Here is a 27998-nt window from a genome sequence, read left to right on the forward strand (position 1 = left end):
TTACAGATCAAAGCATAGCCTCTTAGACCATTATTATACTGCGAAGAAACAATTTTCACTTAGCACTTTGATCACTCTTGCACTGACGCCATCACCACTATCTAGAGGAAGAAGTCACAGTTTAGGCTTGCACATTGTGGTTGAAATATTAGAATATACATTCGCAGGTATTTCAAGCACCGCGTGGATAATGTGTCAAAAGTTTCGGGTGGCGAAATCAGCGCTGTTTCGCTAGGCTTTTGCACGTTTCGCTCATTTCGGCACTCTCTTGTAACCAAGCCTGTGAAGGACATCACCGCACGTCGTTTCTATTTCCCGTATCGTTTGCATCGACAACTTCTGCTTCCACATGTGCACAACCGCTTTCGAGTTTCTCTTCGTCGAGTGAGCGTTCCTCATTTCCGCTGCTGCAGCTGCTGCCGTGTGGGTTTCAATGTATTTCGAAACGGATGGTGCATAGTTTAGGCCTAGTCTCCCGAACACGCGCATCGTCTCGTTCAGGGGGTTCGCGGCGAGGTCTTCGAAACGTATCTGGTACGTCCTGTTTATCTGCAGTCGACGGGTGAGCTCCCCGAATGCATCCAAGTCTGATCGCATCTGGTCACACAAGGCGGCCACGCTGCCGCAGGGCTTGTAGTTTGTGCACCAGCGAAGACCTCTTCTAGAAGAGTAGATGGCCCGCGGGTCTCGCACCAGGTGGACCACGCGAACAGACTGCGCAATGTCCGGGTTTCGCTCAATCCAAGATCCCACCTGCGACAAATAAAGTTACGTAAGCTATACGTGAACAAACGTAGCTTTCACAATGGGCGCCTCAAGTTAAATAGCTCGAGTGCACTCTGGTCGGCAGAGTGCACTATAAGTAAACTTAACGTACTTAACGGCCGAAAGCGACTTCCGGTGTGCGCGAGCTCGCGCGTGCTACGGCTTCCGGCATGGTGACGTATTTTCGCCCTCCTCGCACTTTCACCCCTTCAATGCGCAGTTGTCGCGTTGCACGCGCTCTTTGGTTTCTCATTCGCAGTGGCGTATAGTGCAAACGCCTGTGTGATCTCCGGTTGCACGACTCGTTGACGCGCAATCTAATAGTTTTTCTTCGCGACTGGTTGGCCAGACATTTTGTTTAGTGCGTAATTCTACACGTCTCGAATCATTATAATTTTCGTCCTACTACAATGCGAAATGAATTCCTACAGTCTTCATACCACGGAGCAGGAAGAATTCGCGTTGTGCGGTATCTCTGGTAGCAGTGCGAATGCATTGCATCATAACCGTAAACCGCTGTTGCTGCCTCCGTCGCTCCGCGTGAATTTCCTCGAGCTCCACATCGTCGGTCAAGAATTGCAGCAGGTTGCAAGCGGTGCCATCTTAACGAAGCACGAGAAGCGCGATAGCGCATGCGCAAGCGACATAACACTGGTCAGATGACGTATTGGTGTTCCCGGGCGCAATCGTTTAAAATCGTCGTGAAGCTACGCTCCGCAGGCGTCCCCGACTGCACTCGAGTGCGTAACTTTGGAGTTAGGTGCCTGGTAGCCTAACGCACCCAATTTGATGTGACAGAATCACTGCGCCACCTTTCTTGAATTTCCAGCGGCGATGCCAAGCCAGGGTATACGCACATTTGTTGTTTAAAGAAGCAGTTTTCAAAACAATTCTGGTTCAGCTCCGTGGAACTTCCAGGATAATGTAGCGGTTTAACGGAAACATTACGACTTGCAATAGCCAGCAAATACCCGGGACCCTCCAGCTGGTACCGGTTTTGGTACGCTTTCAAAGCGTTTGACGAACAAGCTCCAATCGTTGATGCAAAAGAAATATATGCACATATGGTAGAGACATGAAGCGTGTTTTTAATCTTTCGACACACCTAGAATATGTATGTACAGATTACTACGGGAGAAAATACTAACACAATTAAATTTTGAAATTCGTGGATATAAAAATAAGTCTGTCAGTACGCACGGGAAGCTAGAATAAAGCTGCATAACAATGTGAATGGGAATACTATACTGCTTTTCGCAGCAAGCCATCCTTTTCACGGTAAAGCACCTCAAAGATACACTGAAACTGCTACACATCATTTTACCGCTGCTCGCGAAGTCAACGCATTCAACCTACAGCCTTTCATGCAACTACACGGCCCACCTAGAGAGAAGTGGTTCTTGTGGGGAAAGGAGGAAAGGCTGGCACTGTCTACTGCAACCCTTGCGGGAGCACGGCTCAGCACCAGCAAGGGGGTTGAAAATGGGAGTGAAGGAGATAGAAGGAGGGAGAAAGGTAGAGAATCACCATGGCAGCAGCGGAGCAGCCCGGCCGGGAAGGCCCAGTGGCTTCGACTGGAGGAGTGGACTGGTGATAGACCATAGGAGGTCGTCTATCACCAGTCCACTCCTCCGGTCGAAGAACCACTCACAGAGATAGGTCATGTCTTCGTCTCTGACGCTATTAATGCGTGACTAGCAGCGTGCGGCTCTACTGACTGAATCATTAGCGGCGTATCGCCCATGCACTAATGGTCTAACGGATCGGTTGAAGCGCATTCTCTGCGACTGGCTCACACTGTACGACGCATCCGACCATTTCAATTGGGAAGAAATCTGCTTTGTCGCGTACGCGTATAACACCGCCACTCAGAACACCACGTGTTTTCACAGTTTTCCGTTTTTCGATGGACGTGAAACATCATCTACTTTGGACGCCATAGTTCGGTATCAGCCGGACGTCCGTAAATTTACGCCTTGTAGATAATTCTCAACATGCAGAATATTGCCGTCAACTAGCTCACTCATTCACGGCCCATACCGAAGGCATCCAAAAAGATTCCGCGAGCACGCTCAGCCTGCTGAGACCTTCGCCGTGTATTATACTATCTGGCTTCGGCTGACATTCTACTCTCCAGAACACACTCCAAAGCTTCCTCCGAAATATCTGGCTCCGTTCCAATTCATTGAGCTTACAGCGCCTGTGAACTATGTGGTCGAACCGGTGACCTCATCGTCAAACAAACGCTGTCGTGGCTGCGAGGCGGTTCACATCAGCCGCCAAAAGCCGTACCACGATCCTCTCACCATGTCATTAGCTTAAGACGCCAGAATGGCTCATTCTAGCCGCCGGGGAATTGTAGTAGAAATGATGATGGGAATCTGTGGGCACTGCCATCACTTTGGGGCGAGACACGGGCTCGTGTTCTTGACGCAAAAAGTTACAACTGCTCCTTCAGAGATTGCTTCGATCTTCTTCAAGAGTTTTAATCGATCTCCCTCTCATAACTGGAATTAGGAGCAAAAACGAAGCTGGGAAGCACAAGTATCGCGTAGGGCAGGCCTGTTTAAGGTAAAGTTGCCTATTAGCTTTACGGTGGTCTATTAGAGTTACAGAACCAGGTGGGGTGAGAAAACTAGAAAATTTGTTGGCATAACTTGGAATCAGCTATCGCAAGACTGGGGTAACTGTGGGTCACTAGGAGAGGTCTTAGTTCTGCAGTTGACAAGAATAGGTGGCCGATGATAATAACGATGACGTCAAGATTGTTCTTGCTTTTGTGTGCTAAATGTTTTGATGGAATTATTTCACTTCTATTGCCCATTTTGCCCAGGCCTGACGAAGGCTTGAATTACTGTATACGTAAATGAATGAATAAAGAAAGAAATAAATAAATAAATAAATAAATAAATAAATAAATAAATAAATAAATAAATGTCTCGTATTTGAAGACTCTGACCTGACTGACGCGCAGTCTTGTGAACTTGAAAACTTGCGTTCCGGCTCTTGAACAGAGAGCAGAGAGGTGACTTGGGGAGGAGCAAGACTCTCCACCTTCGCAGAGATCGGCCAGGAAGTGGTTGAACTTGTAGTAAGGGGTGTTCTCCAGCCACACTGTGTAGAGCGGCTCGAAGCAGCACCTGACAAGCTCGTCTATCAGACGGAAAGCGTGGCTCTGTCTTCCTTGTCGTATGCTGCCGCTGACAGTGAACGGGATAAGAGGCTCAAAGTGGAAAAATGTCCGTGGCGCAGAAGACAGCAATTCGCCAACAAAGGATGACCCAGACCGGTAATAGGCGACGATCACCACTATTTTCACATCCGCTGCTGGGACGACGGGATATCTTTCGAGCGCAGCCTTAAACGCCGCGGGAAGAAGCCTTTCTAAAGAAGAATCACTGGTATCTACTGACGCCATAGTATGTTCTTTGACCACAGCGGGAGCTTCTGTTGTACGTACACCTTCCGTGCGGAAACTTCTTTGTGGGAAATCTGCTAAAAGAAGAAAGCAAGTCTTACATTCTCACGTAAAACAAAAGGAAGATGCGAGTGCAGACACCTGATATATATGAAGTTTTCATTCTCAACTACATTTGTTTCTAGACATTGTGCTTACCATAGCTTAGGCTCTTTTCACAGCATTATTGTTTCTATGATTATATGATAGACGTGAGTTAGCAAAGAGCCGATAGGACATATGACTTAAGAAGTATCAATTTTAAGTGGGTAGATTGGTTTTCGACTGTAATCATGAGAACATACTCATCGGGCTGTGTTTTCGCCATGAAGTGATAACATACCGAGTTCTCGTATTACTTACGTAGCTGCAAAGCTCTCCATGTATATAATACGCTGCAGCTCAGAAGGAATAAGCTGGCTAATAGTAAAGCGAAACACGTTTTCTTTGCTCTGCAACGAAAAAAAAAAACAGTCATTCATCAGGCACTGGGGCTCACATTGACCATCGTGTACGTGTACTTCTGAACTTGTCGCTAGCGTCCTGTATCCAAAACTGTAATGAAGTAGACAAGACACACATCGTCCGAGCCGGCACATGCGATCACCACTACTCATCCTTACGTTGCAAGGAGTCCCAGATTTTTTTTTCTTATACATTTCCATGACACAGCGTAGGGTCTACTACCGTCAGTCCAACGACGGCGACAGCAGCGAATTGGCCAGAGGCATGCGGTGGCCTTGCTTTCGTCACCGCTCCATGTGGATGTTGTAAGCTTGCATACAGCAGTAATTTGAAAATACACGCTCTGTTCGTAACAACTTTTTTTGGTTGAAGTAAGAGGTGTACCTGCACCTGCGTGCCCACTCAGTCTTCGTCGCTTTGCGTTGAACTACGTAGGGACGACAGCACAGCAGCCACAGGCTGAACCACGAGACACGGGAACCTTTTCTGGCACGGACGGTTTAGATGTAGAAGACTGGATCTGCATGCACGAGTGCGTAAGCGACCACTGCAGCTGGGACCCCACGCTGATGTTAGTCAACGTTATATTCTGCCTGAAAAGAAGGCCACGCATGTGGCCCCAGACGCATGAAGATCTTACAAACTTGGACACTTTCAAGGCGAAGCTGCGTGAGTTGTTCCCCAGACAATTAGGTCTTCGGCAGGCCGCTAAAAAGTAGTTGGGATCCCGCGTGCAGACTGCCACTGAATCGCACGTTTCTTACATGTAGGTCGTGCTTGGCCTTGTTCGAAAAGCTGACACAAAATGACCGAATCTTACAAGAGAGAGAGAGAGAGAGAGAGAAAGGAAACGCGAGAAGGTTAACCAAATCCGCGTTTTCGGTTTGCTGCAATGCACTGGAGTCGGGGATATAGCAGTTGTAAAGGCGACAAAAAGCGAGAAGAAAAAGAAAGATCGAGAAAGAAAAAAGAGGAAAAAGAATGGATATGCAGGCAACAGAAAAGGTGTTCCAATCACTGGCGTTCACAGAGGCGAGTCAAGAAGCGCAGTACTGATTGCGTGGCCTTCTGATGTGATGTTAAGTCGCGTTCATGTTTCAAAATTCCTTTTGCAACAGAGGCTGGTCCTCCAACTAGTTCAGCGCGAATGAAAGCGATTGTCTCTTAACCTGTGCTGTGGGCACTGACAATGAACACACGCTCGTGTCGACCACACCTATGCGCAACGCGTAGGCAGTAGTAAACGCGACGCCCAACCATGGCCTACGCAAAAGGGTCGTCTCTCTTCGGGGAAGTTTTGGTGGAAGTCGGAGGCTCAAGGTTGGAAGGGTGATGGTTTGGGCTAGTTGATTTTCGAACTTAGACTGTACGGCGCAGCGCAACGCAGCACAAAGGACACAGGAAAAACCAGGACAAGCGCTTACTGCCAAATGAAATTTTCTTGTTTGATACAAGGTGTTACATAGAGAAAACAAAGGAAAACAAATAATAAAGATAAAAAAATAGAAAAAGACACAGTAAAAGTGCCATCACCTTCACTGTTCGCTCTGCCCTTACATAAGAATGCCAACTACCTTCTTAATAAGGCCAGGAATGGCCTATTTATGCATGGCAATACTTTACCTGTCATGCTAGCTGATTAGCTGATTCAACGAAGATGCACGTTCGATCGGTGCTCTGTGCGAAGGTCACTTTTGTTTTTCCAAACAGAGGGGTGCATCCGCATGCGCTGTAATGCAGCACTAAAAACCTTCCTTTCCACTCATAACATTATTCGCATGTTCACGCAGACGATTGTTCAGACACCTGCCTGTGTGACCCACGTAGCAGGTGCCGCAGTTCAATGGGATTCTGTACGCAACTCCACGCACACAATCCACGTAACGGTTGCAGTGCTTGACTTCACACTGGGTTTTTGTTTCTTGATAGGGGTGCTTCTCTTTGATACCGAACAAAGGTTGTGTGGGGCAGGAAACACTACACGCACACCAACCCGCTAACCGGTGATGGCATCATTATAAGGATTTTTTTCATGTTTATTATTTCTTTTATTATTTTACATATGTATTTTCACGTCGTTCTTGCTCTGTGTTTTCTATATAAGACATTTTATCAGGCAATAAAACTTCATTTGGCAGCAAGCACTTGTCCTCATTTTTCGTATGTCGCCTACCCAGTTTTGCGCTCCACCACACACTCTTAAGTGTGAATCCCCGATGTATAAACAGACCTGCATAAAGTGTGGTTCATTCCATCGTGATGTAATTCGTTCGTGTGTGCGAAGGCGGAGCATCCTTGCAGCATCTGTCCTAGACAGCGGAAATGACACGCCGTTGTCTCCTACAATACCTGAACGAGCAGTTTGATTGACGCGTTCATTGCCAAAGAGAGAGAGAGAGATGCAAATGAGAGAAAGGCAGGGAGGTTAACCAGACTTAAAACCTCTGGTTTGCTACCCTGCACTTGGGGAAGGGAAAGGGGAAGTAAAGACGGAAAGAAGAGCGTGACAAAAATAAAAGCGTGAGAAAAAAAAATATGGAAAGGGATGAAATGGGGTCATTATAGTCTTTCTAATAGGCCACTGTCACGTAGAAAAGTCAACAAAGCCCTGACAGACTTTCGCTGCGACGACAGTTCACGTCGGCATTACGAAACTGACTGTTCTGAAAGTGGCCTGCCGTCAAGGCGTGCCAACGCGGTCGCTAGTGACAGCCGGTGCGCTGTATTGAGGACAGTGGCAAAGCACGTGTTCGATGGTCTCCTCGCCGCCGCAGTGTCTGCAAGCCGCGCTGTCGTCCATACCGACTCGGAAGGCGAAGGATCTTGTGTAGGCGACACCAAGCCACAGTCGGCAAAGTACTGCTGTTTCGAGTCGAGAGAGTCCAGATGGGGGTCGAAGTCGAAGGGATGGATCCAGTCGGTGTAGACGTGTATGCTTTAAGCTTGGTGTGTTCCATAAAGTTTTCATGGCTTCATTTGTAAGCACACGAATTTTCGTTGCAGCGTCTGTTCTTGAGAATGGAATGGAGTCTTGCAAGCCCTCCTCATGTGCAGATCGCGCTACTGCATCGGCATGTTCATTGCCCATTATGCCACAGTGGCTTGGAATCTACTGCAACGTGATGTTATGTCCTTGCTCGACGAGGTGGTGAAGCAGCAGTCCGATTTCAAGGACTAGTTGTTCGTGAGGTCCTCGGCGTAAGGCAGAAACCAAACAATGAAGAGCAGCCTTGGAGTCAGTGAACACGCTCCATTTCTTGGGTAGTTCTTCAGAAATTACACGAAGTGCACAACGAATAGCAGCAAGCTCCGCGGCAGTCGATGTAGTCTGGTGAGAGAGTCGAATCTTTATGGTGGAAGGTTTTGCAGGAAAGATCACCGATCCTGCAGACCCATTCACCGTGGTTGAAGCGTCAGTATACAGATGATGATGCTCGTTGTACGCCTCGTACAGCAAGAGTAGTGAAAGCTGCTTGGGTGCTGGAGACGACACTTGGGCTTTTGTTCGTATTCCTGGCACTATTAGTCGAACCTTTGCTTGAGCCAAGCACCATGGTGGAAACGGAACTTTCGCTGGAGCTGTATAACCTGATGGAAGGTATGCACGATAGGGCAGGACTGTTTCACAAAAGGAAGCACGTGGTCGATCCTCTGGCAGTGAGGCTAGATGATGGGCGGGGCTCGAGCAAGGTTTCTTACGTGTGCTCTGAGCGCTTCCATGACTATATGGGTCTTGGCTGAGAAATCGTGTGCAATGGCAATAGTTTCAGCCGTTGACGAACACCGCGGCAATCCAAGACACACTCTAAGTGCCTGGGCCTGGACGCTTTCGAGTATACGGATATTACTTCTGCAGGTGTTGGTCAGCACAGGCAAGCTGTATCGCAAATAACCAAGAAAGAGCGTACTGTACAGTTGCATCATTGCATGTACTGAAGTACCCCAGACATTTCCTCCAAGAAACTTAAACACATTAGAGATATCCGTCAGGCGCTTCTTTAGGTAGGCCACATGAGGACTCCACCAGAGGTCGCGATCAATGATTACGCCTAAGAATCGGTGCGTCCTGACATAAGGTATGTTTTGACCGTCGATAGAGACATCGTATGATCTCATTGGCTTTCGGCTAAGCGCGACCAATGCGCATTTTTCTGGCGAGATTTTTAGGCCTTGTTCATTTATGTACGCCGATGTTGACGTGGCAGCTTTTTGAAGCCTGGCGCGTACTTGCGGCCGTGTCACACCAGATGCCCAGACGCAGATATCATCGGCATACATTGATATTTTAACTGTGTTCGGAAGTCGTTCCACGACACCAATGAGTAGCAGGTTGAAAAGCGTGGGACTCAAGACACCGCCTTGTGGAACTCCATGGTGCGTATAATATTGCGAGGTTGGGCCATCTTCAGTGTTAAGAAATAGAGACCGCCTATGTAAATAACTGTGAGTCCAACGACATAATGGACCGCCTAGGTCCACCGATTCCAATGCTTCAAGTATGGCGTATTGCCAAATATGCCACAGTGAATTGGTAGCCACTGAAAAATTATTTGATGCAGTTTCTTAGGTGATGTATGACCTATGTGATTTCAAATACTAACTGTTCATGCGGACCGCGTCCTAAGGGTGACAATAAACCTTGCAGTGCCGTCTTCGAGTCGCTGAAAATTGGACTATTTGTGTCTTGGTTCATCATCAATAAAGTGTAGTGAGACCTGGAGCGCTGCTAGTTCTGCTGCCGTCAACGTTGTCGAGTGAGATGTTTTCAACTTGATAGCGGTACCTTTCGATGGAAAGACGACAGCTGCAGTAGTACTCTTCGGCAGGGCGGAGCCGTAATGTATATTTATGAATCTTACAAGATTTCGCGCAGTTTGAAGGGAATAGCCGATGACGCGTTTCATCTACTACACCTCAAGGAATGTGCGAAGACGGACGCCATAGTTAAGGAGTGCCAGCGCTTTGAACAAGCGAAGAGTCGCCGCATCACCCGCCAGTTGCTTCGCCTGCATACACCACCGCGACATCATGGGAGAACGAGCCATTCTCTACGCTGTCTACAACAACGTCGGAAGATGTAACTCGCATTGCCCTCCGATAACTAGAAGCAATAGTTCCTACGGCTGTTCTTCCAGCGTTCAATCAGTGGACCTGCCCACCGTGTATTTCATACAAGTAGTCGTCCGCAACGAGTTTGCAAACCTGGGTTTATAATCCGCAGCCTGGTCTAACCGTGCACCCGAAGGTACTTCTGGCAATGCCACTTACAGCCAGGTACACGCTCCGCGCTACAAACACGGCTGACTGGAGGACGGCAGGCGACCTACCCATATGTTTCAACTGCTCTCGCGTTGAACACATTGCCCGTCAATGCCAGAGTCGCTGTTCGTCGCCTTCAAACAAGATCGCTGGATCTTGACGCCGTTCTGAAGGCAACATTCGACGCTTTTCTCCTTGATCTGATTCACTGGCTTACGATGCCTCCATTCCACACTGCCATTCACCGTTCTAAGAGACCGTCGATCTCTACCATTCGAGTATATATTGCTAGCCATCAGACCACTCTTTTGTTTGCCGTGCTTGCGCAGTGCCCTCATGACGTGGTCCTCGGCCTAGATTTTCTCTAGACGCCCTCAGCCTTATATACTTCTCGGAAGGTGTTCTTCAACTGGAACTCCCTCTTGACGCCCACGTAATATCCGACACTCCCAGCCGCTTGTGTTCGGTAGAGTTCCTCAATCTGCCACCACAAGCCGCAACGTACGTCCCCTGGTCCGCGATGGTGAATACTCTGTTTCCCCTGTTCTCGACTTGGTCCTGGCGCGCTCTGTCGTCTTCCCGCGCACTATGGTAACCGTACGCGGAAACAAAGCCTTCCTCCCTCTTTTCAACTCTGCACATGTACCCATGTGCTACCTGCTGGTATCACGGTTGCCACGGTGTCGTTGTTGCAGGAATGCGATATTTCGGTGTTAGCCTTCGACGGTCCTCGGAGTGGTTGAGGCTCTCTCACAGCCACCGCGCTGCTATCTGTCGATGTTGAAAAAAAAAATGACATCTGCAGACATCCCTCTAGCAGGTTCCACATCAGGGAAGGAGTGCGTCACCATCGCGACCGATGAAGTTTCGCTATAGGCCATTACCCGTCTCTTGCCAACAAGCTGCGCTACGCATGTAGCCGACATTCTTCTTTATGACGTCATCTTACATCATGGTGCTCCTCGACAGCTCCTGACCGATCAAAGCTGATACTTTGCGTCTCGCGTCGTCGAGGACATCCTTCGTTCATGCTCTGCCTGCCACAAGCTCACAACCGGTTTTCACCCCCAAACGAGTGGACTCACAGAGCGCCTGAAGGAAACATCGATATGCTTTAAGTGTACGTTTCCGTTGATAACCGCGATTGGGACGTTACATTGCGGTACGTTACTTTCGCCTACAAATTGTCCAATCATGGTAGCACTGGCTACTCACCATTTTATATCATCTGTGGACGCAAACCTCCTATGCCTCTCAACATTTTACTTCCCGCTTCTCTAGGCTAATCCCCTGCGTATGTTCAGAATGACATAGTGTACGCCGGTACAGCGCCCCAGATCGGTCATCAACGACTCACACTGTCCCAGGTTTCTCAAGAAGCCGCGTATGACCATTTTCACACAGGCGTTTGTTACTCCCCAGCTTCCATCGTGCTACTTCTGTCTCAGCCCCACCGCATCAGTCTCTCCGAAAAGTTTTGCCCCGATACGACGATCCTTACAGCGCGTTACGTTTAATCAACGAGGTTATAGAGGAAATTGAGCCAGTCGTCGAGCCAGCGCCGTCTACGCCGCTGCGCTCTGCTTTGGTGAAGGTTGTGGGACTTGAGCCGTACGTGACGGGTCTCTCTGTCCTGTCCTAACAAGAGCCGGGTCGGCACTCTCGCCCAGAAGGAGGGGGTAGGGCTGCGACACAGTGAAGGGACTGCTACTGTCGGTCAGACGACAACAGGGATGAAGTAGCCAGAGGCATGTGAGTGTCATGCATTCGTCGCGCCTGCATGTGGCTGTTCTAACCTTGTACATACTAATAAGTCGCAAATATAAACTATTTCCGTACCAATAGGTTACCACCAATTAAGGAAAAATGAATTGCAAAGTGAAAAAACTGAGCGGACTTTACTTCTCCGTCCACCACATTAATCTTCCGTTGTCTCGGAACCAAAGAACTTAGTTTAATAAGAACAGGAAATTTTCCTGAGTGGACGCACAGGCACCGACAAGTTAATTGTTTTGTGCGACATAATTAATCTGCGGTCCCTGGTTTAGAGAAGGGATCTTCAATCCAGCAAAACTCGTACTTAGTCATGTTTGTGACTCTGAGACTTTTAACAAATTACTGGCCACAAAATTCAGTAATTTAAACCGTCGCAGAGAGACAGAGCTTACTTCGTAAAAAAGCGACCAAGCATATATCCGACATCACTGACATCCTTCAGAAGTCAACCTCTCGGTAAGCTTGTTGGCTGACAGAGGAGATTGCTCTAAAACAAGCATTTTACTGAGACCTCACATTGAAGTAGAGAACGTGAACGAGCTGGAGTTGTCACATGAGGAAATGTGCAATACCTTGAACTACGAAGCAGCGCCAAAGTTCAACTTGGCTTGAGAAGTGAAGGAATGACAACATCACTGAAAACAAAAAGAAAAAAACAGTTGTGGAATGATACGTGTCATATAAAGAAGCATCTCCGATTATGCGCATCGAAAAAAAAACCAATTTTGAACGCTGTTTACAAAAACAAAAGCGGAACCATATCTTCAGGAAGTGTCCACCCCCACAGTCCTTTCAAACTTCTTAGAAAAAGTACGCGATATGGTGGTAGTAGAAGCAGAATTTACCTCTAGGAAAGGCGCCAGATTAAATCTAGTTTGTCCACGCCGCTGCAACAGATATTGACGACTACGACGACTAAGCCGCATTTGCTCAGGAATCATTTGCATGGCTTATGGCATCAACAATTGGGGAGTCCACAGGGAAGAAATATGTGGTTCTTGATGGTGGCAACAAAGAAAGTTTATAAAAAACGAAGCTCATCTCGATAACAATTAGCTTGAAGTACGAGAAGAAAGAGGAGAGTGAGTACAGGAGAGTGACGAATTGCTAGGAACTTGCTTAGGCCGCAATAAATTTATTTATCTTACGAAGAGGCTTTGCTACAAACTCTGGTTGAACCAAAACAGACAAATCGTGGCGGAGAAGAGAGGCCATATTCACGTTGGCGGTAGACACTAAGAAGAAACGGCGAAATACAGCTGAAACAAATATACAGCTACCAACCATACTGCTACTCCTGATGCATAGAGCGCTACAAATTTATTGCAGAACGATGTGAAACATCGCGTTACTAGTGAGGTTTGCACAATAAGCGAGCACTAATTGTTTGCATAGGGCGTTAACACGCCTTTGAAGATTATAGCACTTCCAACCGCCAGCCACCGCCAGCGACTCGGTATTTCAATACCACAGAGTGCCATGTAGTCAGGCTTGTCACCTACATTACACCCCTTCATGTTTTCATTTTACTGGCCAGAAGGATGTTCAAAATTACATTACGCTAGTCAAAACACACATTCTAAAGGCCGGCCACCATCGTAATTGTTACTCGTGGTTCTATCAAAAGAAGGGATCCAACGGTTCACCAGTTTCGACGTTCCTTGGCAACTGTATTCTTTAATATAGCGTAACCACGGAAACGGTCCAAGCGTTCCTGAGATGTGGCCAGAGACGGTGTATTCCCCCACCTGCGATACTTTGAGCTGTCGATGAATTCCCCAAAATAATATCAATGATACACCTCTGGAGTTTCATTATCTTTCACGCTATTTTCGTTGCTTTGCCCACAAGTCCGCTGCCATTTTTAAGCCTTTGTCGGAGTTTTTCACTATGGCCACCGAAATATCCGCCTATTCTCCTGAGTGTAATGCAATTATGCGTTCCAGACACTACGTCAGTGGCCGACATCTCAAGTACACCGGCAATAGGATACGAGGACACCTAAGGATATACATGAATGCCAGTGGCGTAGGCCTTGTCGCTGTGCTTTCGCCGTGAAAATTGGGCCATGACATGTAGGTTATCACCTACGAAATTCAGACTCTCACAATGGACCAGAAGAACAATTGAAAAATCGAGAAATATTGCTTGATCATCCTCCGGGCATTTGTGAACTGCTGAGCCTACATTTATGGTCGTCTCGTAACCGCCGTTTAATGTCGTCACGGACCACCACACTCCTTGCTCGCTGTCTTCAATGAAAAAGCTTCCGCGCTGCCTTGACAGCCTAGAAAGTCGAGCGCAAAAGTATGGCGTCTAAGTCGAGCACAGGTCTGGATGCAAGCATTCTCACGCAGATGAAGTTCTCGCTCTCCTCTCACCTGGATCTGTGTCTCTCTGACCAGTAAGCCGCTGCCTAAGCGCTCCACTTATGCTCTATGCGTTCACAGCTACGGAGGGATCCGTGAATATTTTCTCTTTATCTTCTGCCCGATTGCAGTGCTATCCCGCCGTCGAAATATGAACCTTTGGTCGCAAGTGGTTTTTCCGTAATAACCCATCGCATGCGCTCTGACATGTGCGCTGCTTTTCATGCAGAACCATGGAGCGACCACACAGCTGTGCTGAGGAATTACCTGCGCAAAGCTACGCCATAACTTTCACTAGCGAGGCGTCTACAGCTGCGATCGCAAGTACACCCGTGCTTGTACTCCATGCCATCAACAGAAATTGCCTCCCTGACGCATGATCGGCGCGCTAAGACCAGTACCTTGCCCTTCACATATTTTCCACCGCTTTGCATTGACCCTTACGGCCAAGCTCACCAGCGGTACTGACGTAAGAATAGCTAGAACACTACAAAATTCCGTACTGGCTCCCTGGTTTGTTTGTGAGATTCCGCCACACGTTTCGGGTCGTTCGACTAAGCTTCTATCTCTTTACCGAGCCGCTAAGGCAACGTGGGCGATAAGCTTCTGGTAAACTGTTGTAGAGCCAAGGACACCTGTCGACGACTTACGGTGTACCAGTCGCCATACCGTGCATATAAGCCGTTTAAAAACATCCTACAATCCATTATCGTCTCGTCACCGTGAGACGCCACAATGACTACTCTTCTCTTGCAGGGCCATTGCAATGATGAATAAAGCCCAAGCGTCCCCTCGCTATTGCCGGCTTCCTCGAACTCGTGCTAGGTTAGCTCAGCGCTGGTCCGGCTGCGTATACTACAAAAGATAAGTACACATGAAATGGTCTTAGCTTGTTCTAAGGCGCAAATGCAGACATGTCGCTTCAACCGTGAGGTCGTCTTCAAATTTAGTGCCAGCTGGCATCGCCGCCTTGACGTCGCCCTCATTCGCCGACGTGGTGGAGCCGCCGACAAGGCCTTAGCTCGGCCATGCTGTTAGTGGTGAATAAATCAATTTCTACACCCTCTAATGGTTGGAAGCCCGGCTCAACGTGTGTCGACCAGCGTTTGGAATGTCCTTGCCAAAAATGGAGGGCCTAACATAAAATAAACCCATATAAGATGAACCTTTTGCAGAACACCAGAAAGACGCGTCCGCTCCATGCGAACGGCGAGCAGCCGTAGCCATATCAACCAACACCATAGGTGATGGGTTGGACGCGCAACCATGGTCGTGGGTCCGAGTGCTTTATTTACCTTGCCTCAACTAACATTAAAGGTCGAGGGTCACACTCCAACCAATGGTCGTGTGTTCTAGTACCTTAGTTAACATCGCCTTAATACCAACACTCACGGGTGCGAGCCCCACCAATAGTCACTGGTTCAAGTGTGTTAGATAAATTCGCCGTAATCAACACCAAATGTCGCGGGTGCGACTCCGACCTAAGGTCATGGGTTTAAGAGCTTTAGTTAACTTCGCCTTAACAGCAAATGTTGTCGCTTACACTCCCACCAATGGCCGTGGGCTCAATTTCCTTTGCCTAAATTGTCACCAAATTCGTGGGTTCGACTCCCACCAATGGTCGTGGGTTCGAGTACCTTATTTACCTTTTCCTTAGGTAACACCAAAGATCGTGGGTTCGACTTCCACGAATGACCGTGGGTTCGATTACCATCATTTTTGGTTTCTATAAATTTTGGTGTTGCAACGCCAGGTGGTCATGTTTTTTTATAACGCCGGACACCTGACATAGGATGAGCCACTTAAGGCGTTCGCCTTAATAATAGCAATGCGGCGCAATATTGGGCTGATTCCAACATGTTTGTAAGGTTGATCTGGTAGGGGTTCCAAATCATGCAGGCGTAATAGAGCTTCGAACATGCGAGTGTTTGGTAAGTAAGTGTATTTGTCAGAGGATGGGATGTGACGCAAGTTATCGTGCAAATAAACAAGGGTGCAATTAGCATCATTCGTAATGTTATGTATGTGTGACCTCAACGTCCGATCATAAGGGAAGCACACGCAGAAATATTTATATGAGGGCAAGGGTGATATTCGTGAACTGCAATTGGTATAGTATGATGCGGAATAAGATGGCCGATGGCGGAAATAAATAAGCGCAGCTTCCTTTGTGTTACGGGATATCAACCATCTGTCACACCAGTGTTCGATGAGACGAAGATCCCTTTGCACCACTGTGGTATCGTTTTTGGTATTGATGCTTTGGGTAAAACTTGAGTCGTCGGCGAATAAACCAATATGAAATCTTGAAGATCATTTCTATAAATTACAAAAAGTAAGGGTCCCGTAACCATGGTTTGGGACACGCCTGGGACAACCAGAGTGTTACGAGATGCATCGTTGTTGGCTCACAACAAATGTCGATTAGTAAGTAAGTCACATAAAAATGAGTACCGTACCCGTGGCCGCACTCAAATGAGTGCGTCGACGGGTACGGTACGTTGATATGAAGCCTGGAGCCTACGATTACTACTGAATTAGGCTACTTGGGTGAGCAACTCGTGTTGGCTGGGGTGTCGGGCTGCTAAGCAAGAGGTCGCGGGATTCAATCCTGACCGCGGCGGCCGCATTTCGATGGGCACAAAATGCGAAAACACACGTGTGCTTAGGTGGTTGTTGTCTGGGGTAAAAAAGATTACAGATAGTAAAAACTTCATGACATGTGAATAAATTATGTGTTCCGTTACTATAGAACTAACACTGGGAATGTACTACACAAGGAAGTAGGTTTTGCGCTAAACGTGGGGCTCCATTTCTGCACAGGAATGGCTTTGCCAACATTCCAGTCGTAATACACAATGGCAGCCGCGAAGGGCTGTTGAAAAACGTTATATAAAACAATATCCAACAGCATTTTGCTGTGCTTTAGTATTCCTACATAGGTGGAGTTGATTCCAGCCAATGGTAGTTTCAGATACTCAATTATCTTTATTACGCCTTTAGCTTCAAATGCGATATCAGGGCTATCATAGTCTTATGAGTGGGGGATAATTTCGGAGAACGCTGACAGATTCCTGAATAAATAGAGATGAAAAAGTCGCACTTAATGGTTCAGCGACGTCCTCGTTGCGTACACGAAAGGTCAGATGATCACCGAGTGATATCAGTAGAAAAGGGCTAGGATTGATTATTTGCCAGAATTTATCAGCTTTATATTTGTAGCATAGCCTTTAGTGTGGGTGAAAGAAGGTGGGTTCAGTCTTGGCGCCAAGAGACAAATTCCTTTTCGATGCTGTGGAACCTACTCCATGCGGAATGTATGGCGATTGCTTTCCTAAGCAAAATTGCCTTCTCATGTTGTTTTTATTCGCTTTGAAGTGATGTTAAACCATGGTGCTGCAGGTAGTTTTGTAACGGCGATGATGGATACGTGTACATCTGTTAATCCTCTAAATTTATCTTTAAACAAAGAGCGCTCCGTGTTGATTGATCGCGGTCAAAGTTCTTCGAAAGCAATGCACAAATTTAACTTGATTATATGGTAATGCTTTCGTAGTCACCCTTATGTTAAACTACGGTGTGATAGTTCAGAAAGATAACTACCGTGATCTACTGCGTGTTTACCGGAGCTAGGTAGACGTGTAAACGGCGGAATGTTGTCATGATGACTTGTGGGCACGAGGTCTAACGTGATTGATGAATGCGCGCATTGGGTCGTAGGCTACGTGACAAGTTGAGATGGGTTAAACTTGATGCACATGTTAATAAGGATCCCTTATAAAGGTATAGTTAAACGCTGGGAGGAAACAATGGTTAGACGTTGTCGAAGGAATGTTGAAATCGCCGAGGAAGAGTAAAGACAGAAAAGCATGTCGCAATTTTTAGCGCGATTGGCGGGCGGCGGAAGGGCGTGCATGCAGCTGCGCGATTATCGTGGACGCATTCGTCGAAACGACTCACAGCCTTTCAGCCACACGGCACTCTCTCCAAAAATCGCGCCATGCGGTTTCAGCTGAACGCGCGCTCGGAAATCGCGTAGCCGCACGATACATGGCTGTCATGCCGAGTTGTGGGTACGAGGTCCAATGTGATAGTTGCATCGGATCGGAAAACATTTATTGGGCTCTAGAAAAGAGATCTTCGCGGCTTCAGACGGCCTTTTCCATCTTCTGGTGGATTCTTCTGTCTGCAATCACAGATTTGGTGCCCTAGTCCAAGGCTCCACTGAGTATAGCCAACCCGCGAGCTCGCTCTACTAGGCGCTTTTGGCCGTTCAAGCTTACGCTGGAAAGCATACTCTCCCACTGTTCTGCACTCGGGTTTTTAATTTTATAGATAGTTGGGGACTCAATATTTTGACAGGCCCATGATATGTGGTATAGATCTGGTTTCTCCCCACACCGTGGGCACTTAGCCTCATACTGTGTAGGGAAAATTTTATTGAGAAGGTTTTGATGCGGGAAAGTGGCGTCTGCAGTTGTCGCCATGCAACAGCATCCTCTCTGCTTAGATCCTTATCTGGGGGTGGGTACTTCAGTCTGACCCCTTTATAATAATTTAGGATATCTGAGTAGCCCATGGGTACTGACTCGGGTTCCTCAAGGCTGGATGTGTCGGACGCCCGGTTGGTATGCCCTCGAGCTATCCTATCCGCCTCTTGGTTCCCTGTTATGCCAGTGTGCCCTGGTACCCAAATTATGGTATGCTGAACTTTGTTTCCCGGGTCGCATGAGCAGAGTATGTGGCGTGCTCTGCGCCCAATTCTGCCGTTTGTATAATTACGGCATGCTGCTTGAGAGTCTGTTATTATTGTTAGCGACCTGCCAGATCGATAGCCCTCCAGTGCTGCCAGAGCCACAGCTGCCTCTTCGGCCTCGACTACCGTGCAGTCCTGTAGTGATGCGCTGGTGATCTCCTTGAGGTCCGAATTAACCGTCCGTATACGCTGTGTTGTCCTTGTTCGCCAAGGTTCTCTGCACGTACTCCGCTCTTGCTTCTCTACGCGCCTTGTGCAGGTTCCGGTCCATATTCTTGGGTATCGGTGCGACTAGCAGTGTACTGCGATACTTGTCCGGAATGGCCTCGGTACGTTCGATCTCTTGGATCATGTTGCCGCCACCGTATCTTCGCAGGAGCACCCTTCCCGTGGGGGTCTGCATCAACCTACGTGCCTGAGAGCATAGTAGTGCTTCTCTTAGTTCACTGAAGGTATTGTGCAGTCCCAGAGCCAGCAGTTTCTCGGTCGATGTGCACTGCGGCAGGTGAAGCGCAGTTTTGTACGCCTTTCGCAGTATGGCGTCCGCTTGTTCTTATTGCTTAATGCATTTGTGGTAGGGAAGGCTATACACCACTCTGCTAACCACGAGGCTCCTGACTAGCCTGAGTGTGTCGCTCTCCTTCATACCGTGTCTCTTGCTAGATACTCTGTTGATCATACGGGCTACCTGCATGGTGGCAGTCTTCAGCAGTGTCGAAGTATGATTTCACCGTTGATTGGACTGAAGCCACATCCCCAGGATCCGAATGGTGGTCTTCTCCGGAATGCGTTGTCCCGCGAGGTATACGTTGAGGCTGAGCTCATCGGTTGTAGGGACCGTTCGATTTTGTTTGCCTCGCTATACCCTTAGGAGCTCGGACTTCTCCGTCGAGCAGGCGAGGCCCCTGGCCCTAACGTAGGTTTCTACGCAAATGGCCGCTTTTTGCAGGCACTCTTCTTTTTCGCTGAGCGATCCGCGGTTCACCCATACCGTGATGTCGTCAGCGTACATGGCGTGCCGTATGCCTTCAAGTTGTTCGAGTTGTCTTGCTAGCCCGATCATTGCGACGTTGAAGAGGATGGGGGAGATGACCGACCCTTGAGGAGTTCCCCTTTTTTTGGTGCGAAACTTCTCTGATATGACTGCTCCCAGCCGATTGTTGCTGTCCGGTTAGAGAGGAAGGCCTTGACGTAGCCATGAATCCTTCTGCCACAGTTCAGACTATCCATTCCTGTGAGGATGGCTTCGTGGCTGACATTGTCGAATGCTCCTTTAATGTCCAGTGCCATGATGACATGTTTGCTGTTCCGTGGGACGTTGCTGAGCACCTCCTCCTTCAGCTGGAGGAGCACGTCTTGCGTCGATAATTTAGCGCGGAATCCAAACATGCTGGGGGGGGGGGGGTACAGCTCGTTGTCCTCCATATAATTTTGTAGCCTCATTGTAACCACCCGCTCGTACAGCTTGCCTAAGCATGACGTGAGAGAGATTGGTCTCTACTTGCAGTTTTTTGCCAGGTTTTGGAATCATAACTACCTCCGAATGCTTCCACTCCTCGGGTACTGTCTTCTCCGCCCAGTGCTTGTTGAGATAGTAAGTTCGACTACCAGCTCATCACTGAGGTTGCGAATCAGCGCGTTCTTTATCTTGTCTGCGCCTGCAGCCGTATTCCTAGTGGTATTTCTTATTGCTGCGTATACTTCCTCTTTGGTTATAGGATTGTCCAGATCAGAATTTTCTTTCCTCTTGTAGCACTCCGTGTAGGCTGCTGGGTCACCGTCCCCGAAGCACTTGTGCCTTACTCTTTCTATGAGCTCATACTCTGAGCCCTGAAACTGGTGAATCAGTCTCTGTATGGCCTTGTTGTTTTCCGACTTGGTTTTAGTCGGGTGCAGGAGTGCTTTGAGTGTGCTCCACGTTCGGGCAGTACTCAGGGTTCCGCTTAAGGAATTCCTAAATTGCTGCCAATTTGCTCTCGCCAATTTTTCCACATACTCCTCTGTCTTTTGCGTATTTTCCGCAATCTTCAGCTTTAGCTTCCTATTAAACTTCTGTCTCCTCCACCTTTTGGTCCGGCTCTGTCTTGCCTCCCATAGCCGAAGCAGTCTAGAGTCAACCTCCGGTATTTGCTCTGTGCGGTCAATCTCCTTGGTGTACTCGCTTTGCCTTTCCTTCAGCATATTCCCCCATTCCTCGATTGACAGTATCGCCCCCAGCGGATGTCCATCACAGGCTTCTCTAAAGGCATCCCAATCCGTTATTTTTGCTGTACCTATCCGACGCTTTACGTGAGCCATTCCAATTTGCGTCTTGATGATGTAATGACCACTACCCAGGCTTTCCAGCATATTTTCCCAGACCGCCTGTCTCGCTCTTCTTACGAACGTGAGGTCAGGGCTGGTGTCCTCCTGGACGCTGTTTCCCATCCTGGTGGGGACCTCTGGGCCCGTTAGGAGTTGGCAGTTTATGTTGTCAGCCGCCTCCTTGAGTGTCGTACACTTTTTATCGGTGGTCTTGTATCCCCAGCTAGGATCCTTGGCGTTGAAGTCTCCAACGATTACGAGCGTGTTGTTTTTAGCCAACCTGCTCACTCCGTGGAAGAGGTGCGAGAATTTTCCCTTCTGCTTCGGAGGACTGTATACATTTACAATAAAAGTACTTTCCCCGTTCTTCTCTTTCGGTATAATTTCGGTAATCTCATGATCTATGTGTGTGTCAGCAATCTTGTGTGCTATGGCGGCAAGGGTGTTGCTGATCAGAATGGCTGTTCCACCAGTGACCTCGTTTGCTTGGCATGTATACCCCTGTAATTTTGGCCTGAAGCCCCAGGTCTCTTGCAGAGCAATGACATCGGGCGGAATTAGCTGCTTGTTGATGTACTGTTGTAATTGTCCTTGTTTTCTTCGATAGCCTCTGCAATTCCACTGCCAGATTTCAAGTTTTTCGTTTTTGCCTTTTCTTTTATTGGGTCTGGCCATGATTAGTTATCTGAATACAGGCCTAATGTTGGACGTCGCTGGTCAAATTTGTCTTTGACCCCTTGTGTTCTTTCTTGTTTGCGCATGTTGCGTATGTCTGTGTTTTGCATCTCTATTCGTTGCTTTATTATGTTGAATTTCTGTCTCATCTCTGCCATGAACTTGACAAAGTATTCGGGTGCTTCTGATGCCTGTTCTTATGGATGCGATGCCCTGTGAGGGGCTCCCGATTGGAGGTCCCCAGCTGCTCTCATTAGCTCTTCAATCTTTTTATCCTGCTCCTCTACCTTCTGTCTGAGGACCTTATTTTCTTTTTCTAACTGAGTCTCGTGTGTACTGATGTTATTTCGACTATTGTTATCCGAGTGGGGAACAAGCGATTTGGGAGGGCCTGCATCCTAGCTCGCCTTGCCGCTGTTATTGTTGTTGTTGGGCTTCTGCTTCTTCTGGTGCCGCTGCTGCTGCGGCTGTTGCTTGCCTCCCTTGATGCCTTGGGACGACTGGGGAGCTTTGGTCCATGATCGGCTTCGCGAACTGTTCCGTGAACGGCTCCGCGAACTCCCCCTCCGCTCCTGGCTCTGGTTCCGGGATTGGCTCTGGTCACCCTCTGAGCTGAGCCATCTCTTCCGATGCTGCTGCTGCTGCTGCTGCCTGCTCCGGCTCTTTTGGCTACTTTGCCGCCCGCCATAGGCCGGCCCGCGAAGCTCCTTGAACTGCTTCAGGTGCTTCTTGCAGTCCCGGGACCCGGTGGCATGGTCGCCTCCACATACCAGGCACTTTGGCTGGCATTGATGTCCTTCCGGCGGGTTCCGTGCTCCGCACTGCCTGCAGGCCTTGGCATCCGGCGTCGGACATACGTCAGATCTGTGGCCTTGTTGTCCGCAGTTGTAGCACACTTGCCTCGTCGGTCGGTATGGGTGGCATTTGTATTCGCCTCCCCACCAGTTGACCATCCAGGGAATGAAGGGTCCGTCGAATGTAATGAGGGCTGTCTTCGACTTCCCCAGCATTCTGGCCCCCAGTATGGTTACAGCCTGGGTGCGCAGTGTCAGGTTTTCCATCAATTCTTCTTCCGTGGTCCCGGCGTCTATCCCGTGGATCACGGCACGCTTGAAAGGAGCGTCCTCCGAAACTCAAGCTGGTGATTCCTCAAATTATCTTCGCGGTCTCGTCGCTTGGTGTGCTCGCTATTATGATGTTGGAGCGTAGTCGCAATCTGATGATAAAGTCCTTGCCGCCTCTAATCTTGTTTCCGCAGGCCGCACCGATGGCTTTCGCTACATCGGCTCCTTGTAGTGTCTTCACCGGCAATCCATCCTTCGGTCTAATAATAATCTTCGCGTCATTTTTCGGGGGAGCGGTGACGCCCTTTGCCTATGCCGCTGCGTTGCTCTCCCTCCGATTGAGTTTCGCGCGCTCGCGCTTTCCCCGCAGGCAGCTGCGTCGCTCGTTGTGATGGCACTCGCCGGCGCCATCTTGCCATTGTTTGCCCCTGCCTGGGGCTCTCCGTTCTTCAAAATGGCGGCGTTCCGTAAACCGCGTTTTTGGGCCTTAATTTGGCGCTTGGTCAGGAAGAGTGTCCAATCGTACTCACTCTTCGGATGATTTGTTGGGTCCGCTGCTTCGTGAAGCATAAAGGCGCCTTCGTAGTCCTCGGTTTCCGCTGCCTCTAGGTCGGAGGTGGCCTCGAGGTGGTCGGCTTCCATTTCTTGAGCTTCGAGCGTATTTTCGGCGACTCCGCTCAGTGTTGATTCAAAATTCGGCAAACTCGTGTGGTGGAGACCGATTTCAGGCTGCGTCGATGCCATGGTGTCGGTCTTGCTGCCCGTAAGCGCCGTCAAAGCGCTGGGCCTAGCGTTAGGCCACGGAGTAAGACATATAGGAGGTGAAACTCCCGTCAGCGCGAGCGAGCGTGGGCGACCAGATAAAGTCACAATTGTTGCATGCGCCGACGCTACCCTATGCAGTGGCGGCACCATGCGGCGCGTCGTAGAAGCCGCAGCGAAAAAAAAAAAAAAAAGCAGCGCCCGGCAGGCGGCTCGGCGGCTCCGGCAGCTCCGGCGCTCACTCCGGCGGCGCCCGCTCAAAGCAGACGACAAGCAGACGACACGGGTGTTTGCTTCAGCGGGCACGCCGTAATCGAACTGCGTAGGTGCGCGCACTCAAGAAAACTTTTGTTGTGTGCCCATCAAAAAATTACCGACGATTACGTTACTTCCTAATGCGAAATTTGAGCGCAGCAAATAAGCTGTTTCACCTTTTCGATAGATTGAGGCAAAGAAATCGAGCAACACATGTATGCGCTATCACAGAATTTTTTTTTTATTTTTCACACGTATTCCTTTAACAAAGACTCCACTAACAGTTCTTGACAGTCATAAAGGAAGCTTTGTGGTCGGAGAAATAGACTGATATATGTTCGACTTGGTACACCAATGCTTGATTCTCAAAGACGAGATCTATACAAGTGCCTCGCGAGGTTGTCACAGCCGTGGGACGCGTTACGAGCGAGAGGAACGGGATGTTCTCCCGCATAAGTGTTAGGAAATTGCTGTTTGTCTTTATGTCAACATTAAAGTCCCCCACTACTAACATCGGTGTGGATCGATGGACGGTTAATGCGAGTTGCAGGAAGTGCACGACGTCCCACCGATCTGGCTCTCTGATTGCCACCGCACAGGGGTTGCATTGGAGGAGGAGCGAAGAAAGGAATTAAGTTCGAGCCGGCGCTTTGACAACCGGAGACTCGCAGGAAGAGGGGGGAGGGGGGCGGCGTGTACACCCAGCAGCAAACGATGGGGGCAGAAGCGCGCGCAGCAAGCGGACAACACGATAAAGGGAGGAGGGAAGAGATAGCAGCGACTGACTGATGCCGCTGACGCCGATAGTGAGTCAACCCCAGCTGCGGAGTTGGTTTCAGGGACAACGCCGCCGATGCCGACACAAACAATATGATACCCTCGCTTCCGCAGCGCTAAGAACCAGGTCTAGCCGTGGGAAGGTGGTCACGTATTCGTCGACGTGCCGGGGCCTACGTGAAATAACCGGCGCGTCGGCAACTGAAGAGCACCCTATCCGCCACACAAGAACAGGGGGGGGGGACCCTTTCCTCCTCTTTCTGCATGGCGGCGACGGTGTTCTATGCAGTCACGTTATCTTGACTCTCTAGCGGCGTCAGCGGCATCCAGCGGTATCAGTCGGTCGCTGCTAGCGCTGGGGGGATGAAAGGGGGGCGGAGCTGGTTACGAGGCCGACGACAACGCCGACGACGACGCGAAACCCAGGAACGGACGCCAAAGAGCTGCGCTCTAAAAAAGCAACAAGTGTGGCAAACTTCCGCTAATCTTCCTCTTATCGCCAAGCAGCTAGGGCAACTAGTTTTCGCGAGTCTTAAAAAAAAGAAAAGGAACGGAAACACATGCACGGCGGCATCCTTCCTACGCGCAGCCCTGTGAGCACTAGAGCGAGAAACAAGCGGTCGCCCTTTGAGCGATTAGGAACGAGATAGCCATCAGTTTCGCAAGCGCAAAAAGCCGGAAACCGCCCGCCACGGAGCAAGATAGCCCTGGCTACAACCAGAAGCTACGTATCATCTTATAGCTGTCATGGAAAATGCGTTTTATTTTTTACTGTGCTCAAATGGCTGAAGCGTAGCAGCAGTTGCTCTTCGGGCTACAAGCGGTAAAGAAGCGCGCGAGAGTGCCCTCAGTAGAAGTCAGGCGCGCGCGGCCGAACGGGAGCAACACGCTCGACCAGGTTGCCCTGGCAACCGAAACGGCGGTAATTTCTTCCCATGCCGCCAGGTGCCGCCAGCATGAAAATATATCCGCGGGCTTGTGACCTTTTCTGGTCGCCGCAAACAGCGGAGTTTGCACTCCTAAATATTTCTTGCTCCGTGCGTTAGGCCCAGCGCCTGCGCTCCGCTCGGCCACTTGGGAGGCCTCAAAAGTCCGATAAAAACCCAAAAAACGGACCTACCGGCTTGAAACCGGTATCCAGGTGGTCGGAAACTTGAGCGGTATCAGACACAACCAGTGGTTGATGGCTCGTTGATGGGTAGCGGTCCGAATCGGTCGAAAAATGTGGAGCCCATGCAACACACGGCCAGCGTCTCGCGAACTTCTTTTTGCATGGACGCATTCGCCTGAAGGCTGCGTGACAAGCTGAGACGAGTTTGACTTGAAGCATGTGTTATTCAGGACCACTTTCGACTGTATAATTAAACAATTAAACGCTGTGAGGAGACGATCTTTAATGGTGATTGAGGGAAGGTTGAATTTACCGAGCAAGATTAAAACTGGATCCGCATGGTGCAATCTTTAGCGCGATTGACGAGTGGCGACGGGACGCGGGCGTGGTTTCGTCGAACACGCCCACGGAAACTGCGTAGCCGAAAAGAACGCGCCGAGCCGCGTTGCCGCGGCCATCAATGAGAGTGCAGCGCAAATGCTACGTCACGCTATACGTCCCGCTTTACTTCTCTAAACAACACCAGGTAGTGTTGCCCTCCGTGCATCTTGGCGGAAAAGCACGACCGAAGACCCGGCAAACACGGCGCCGCCGGCATGCAAGGCGCGGTGGGCCCGCAGTGCTCAAGCGTGCGCTAGCGCGTGAATTCGGGCGTTCGCCGCAGGCCGTCTTTCATGAGCGAAACGTCGCATGCACTTCCAGCTTTACGCTACGCGACCGTCTTATACGGCGGCATCCTTCCTACGCACAGAATGGAGCGCATCATGTGCATACTTGGTAAACAGCAGCCGCCTCTGGAGGACCATAACACGTGCCTATTATATGGGATAGCTGGAAGGCTAGTGAACAGATGAATCTGACTTCTAGATCGTCTTCGTTAACAAGTTCATAATAACGTAAGCTGTGGTGTGTTGCATTTGTAATGTGCCCACCCCTCCTGTTAACGCGGTCGTGCCAGCAAATAACGAATCTCGGTAACAAGAAATTAGTTAAGAGTTGTTAACGAAAGAATGTAACCATGTTTCGGTCACTGCAGTTATTCTGCTCTCGGTAGTGTCAGTGAGGTTAGGCAAAGAACCAAGCCTCGGGAAAACGCTCCACATGATAGTATGAAGGAAACACACAGAGTGTGCTTTCTGCACGGGCAAGTGCCTGTAGGTACGGTATACTAGGAAAAACTTTAAGAGAAGCGTGATCGTACAAGTGCGTGGATGTTCCAACGCTAAACTTTCTGCAAACAGCTTGAAAGGTTCGCCCTGTATTCATGCGAAGTCAAATGGTTGCTTTCTGGCCGGCCGAGTGCATGACGAGTAGCCTTCGGAAATTCTGTACGTAGAAGCCTTCTGTTTTCTTGCCTTCACTCTCTGTGCCTTGCGTTCCCAGTTGCCCGGCGGTATCCACCTCGCCGTCGCTGTTAGTGCCGTCGCGTCCTCTCCCACGCAGTCGACCAAGCGGCTTGCGTTTCCCTTAGGGACGAACTATCCCGGCACCAATCTGTGCATGTCGTCAGCCTTGCTCGCATAAATGAACAAGGTCTTGAAAGTGCCGTCGAACGTGACTTTGACCCGATGGTTCTGCTTCTCCTCTGTCACTTGGCTGGATACGTCTGCGCACTCCGAAAATCTGCCGTGTCTCGGCACCAAGCAGTCGCAGCCGCCCTTCGGAGCGCCGCTGAGAAACGGAAGTGCCCTGCCAAGCAGCACCAGCAAGGGAGCTACGAAATCGGGCAACCGCACAGCGGCCCTTTGACCATGGACTATTGCTCGAAATCTGTTGCTCCAAATCAAACCCAATTGTGCTAGTGGGAATAAATTTGTCTGACGAATGACAGCGTTGTCAATTCGCGCTTTACTTTGGGAAGGCCATTTTTTACTAGCACTTAGGTTGAAATAAATATGAGATTTCGCGGAAGCGACATAGATTCATGTCGTTCTTTATGGCCTCAAAGCTTGGTAATAACCCTCACGCGGTAACGTACGCTTTCGACAAGGAATACTCAGGCATAAGTGCCATTTAGCGCAGACTCCATTCTAAATGGCTCCCTACGCACCCCAGTTATCTTAAAATAGTGGAAGAAGTAACGACTTACCCAGCGTAGAGAACTTCCATCACACAAAGATGACTTTTCGCTCTCGTCTAGCAAGCCCCGTCTCATCGAAGGCAAACTTCCTACATGTACCAGGCGCTGTTGAATGCGATGCTT

General features: G+C 49.2%; 1 protein-coding gene across 4 annotated transcripts; it reads right to left on the minus strand.

Moving 5' to 3' along the window:
- LOC126540598 (carbohydrate sulfotransferase 4-like) lies at positions 1-27998 on the minus strand. 4 transcript variants are annotated; one of them, XM_055076138.2, is made up of 4 exons: positions 27885-27998; positions 4586-4674; positions 3725-4257; positions 1-753 (listed from the first exon to the last, which is right to left on the minus strand). In XM_055076138.2, the coding sequence occupies exons 1-4, from the start codon at positions 27902-27904 to the stop codon at positions 253-255; spliced, it is 1143 nt and encodes a 380-aa protein (XP_054932113.1). In that variant the 5' UTR covers positions 27905-27998; the 3' UTR covers positions 1-252. The 4 variants fall into 4 exon arrangements, with proteins under 4 accessions (XP_054932113.1, XP_054932112.1, XP_050043389.2 ...); XM_055076137.1 differs by having other exon boundaries at positions 3725-4260; XM_050187432.3 differs by lacking the exon at positions 27885-27998 and having other exon boundaries at positions 4586-5503.

This window comes from Dermacentor andersoni, chromosome 2, assembly GCF_023375885.2.
Source record: "Dermacentor andersoni chromosome 2, qqDerAnde1_hic_scaffold, whole genome shotgun sequence".
NCBI classification, from domain to species: domain Eukaryota; kingdom Metazoa; phylum Arthropoda; class Arachnida; order Ixodida; family Ixodidae; genus Dermacentor; species Dermacentor andersoni.

What these genes read in the sequence shown, in the direction of transcription:
- LOC126540598 (XM_050187437.3), bottom strand. Translation starts at nt 4,700, where the DNA reads ATGACTGTTTTTTTTTTTCGTTGCAGAGCAAAGAAAACGTGTTTCGCT. An exon ending in ATGGAGAGCTTTGCAGCTAC is followed by an intron (nt 4,261 to 4,585) that starts GTAAGTAATACG and finishes TTCTTCTTTTAG; the next exon opens with CAGATTTCCCACAAAGAAGT. An exon ending in CAAGACTGCGCGTCAGTCAG is followed by an intron (nt 754 to 3,724) that starts GTCAGAGTCTTC and finishes TATTTGTCGCAG; the next exon opens with GTGGGATCTTGGATTGAGCG.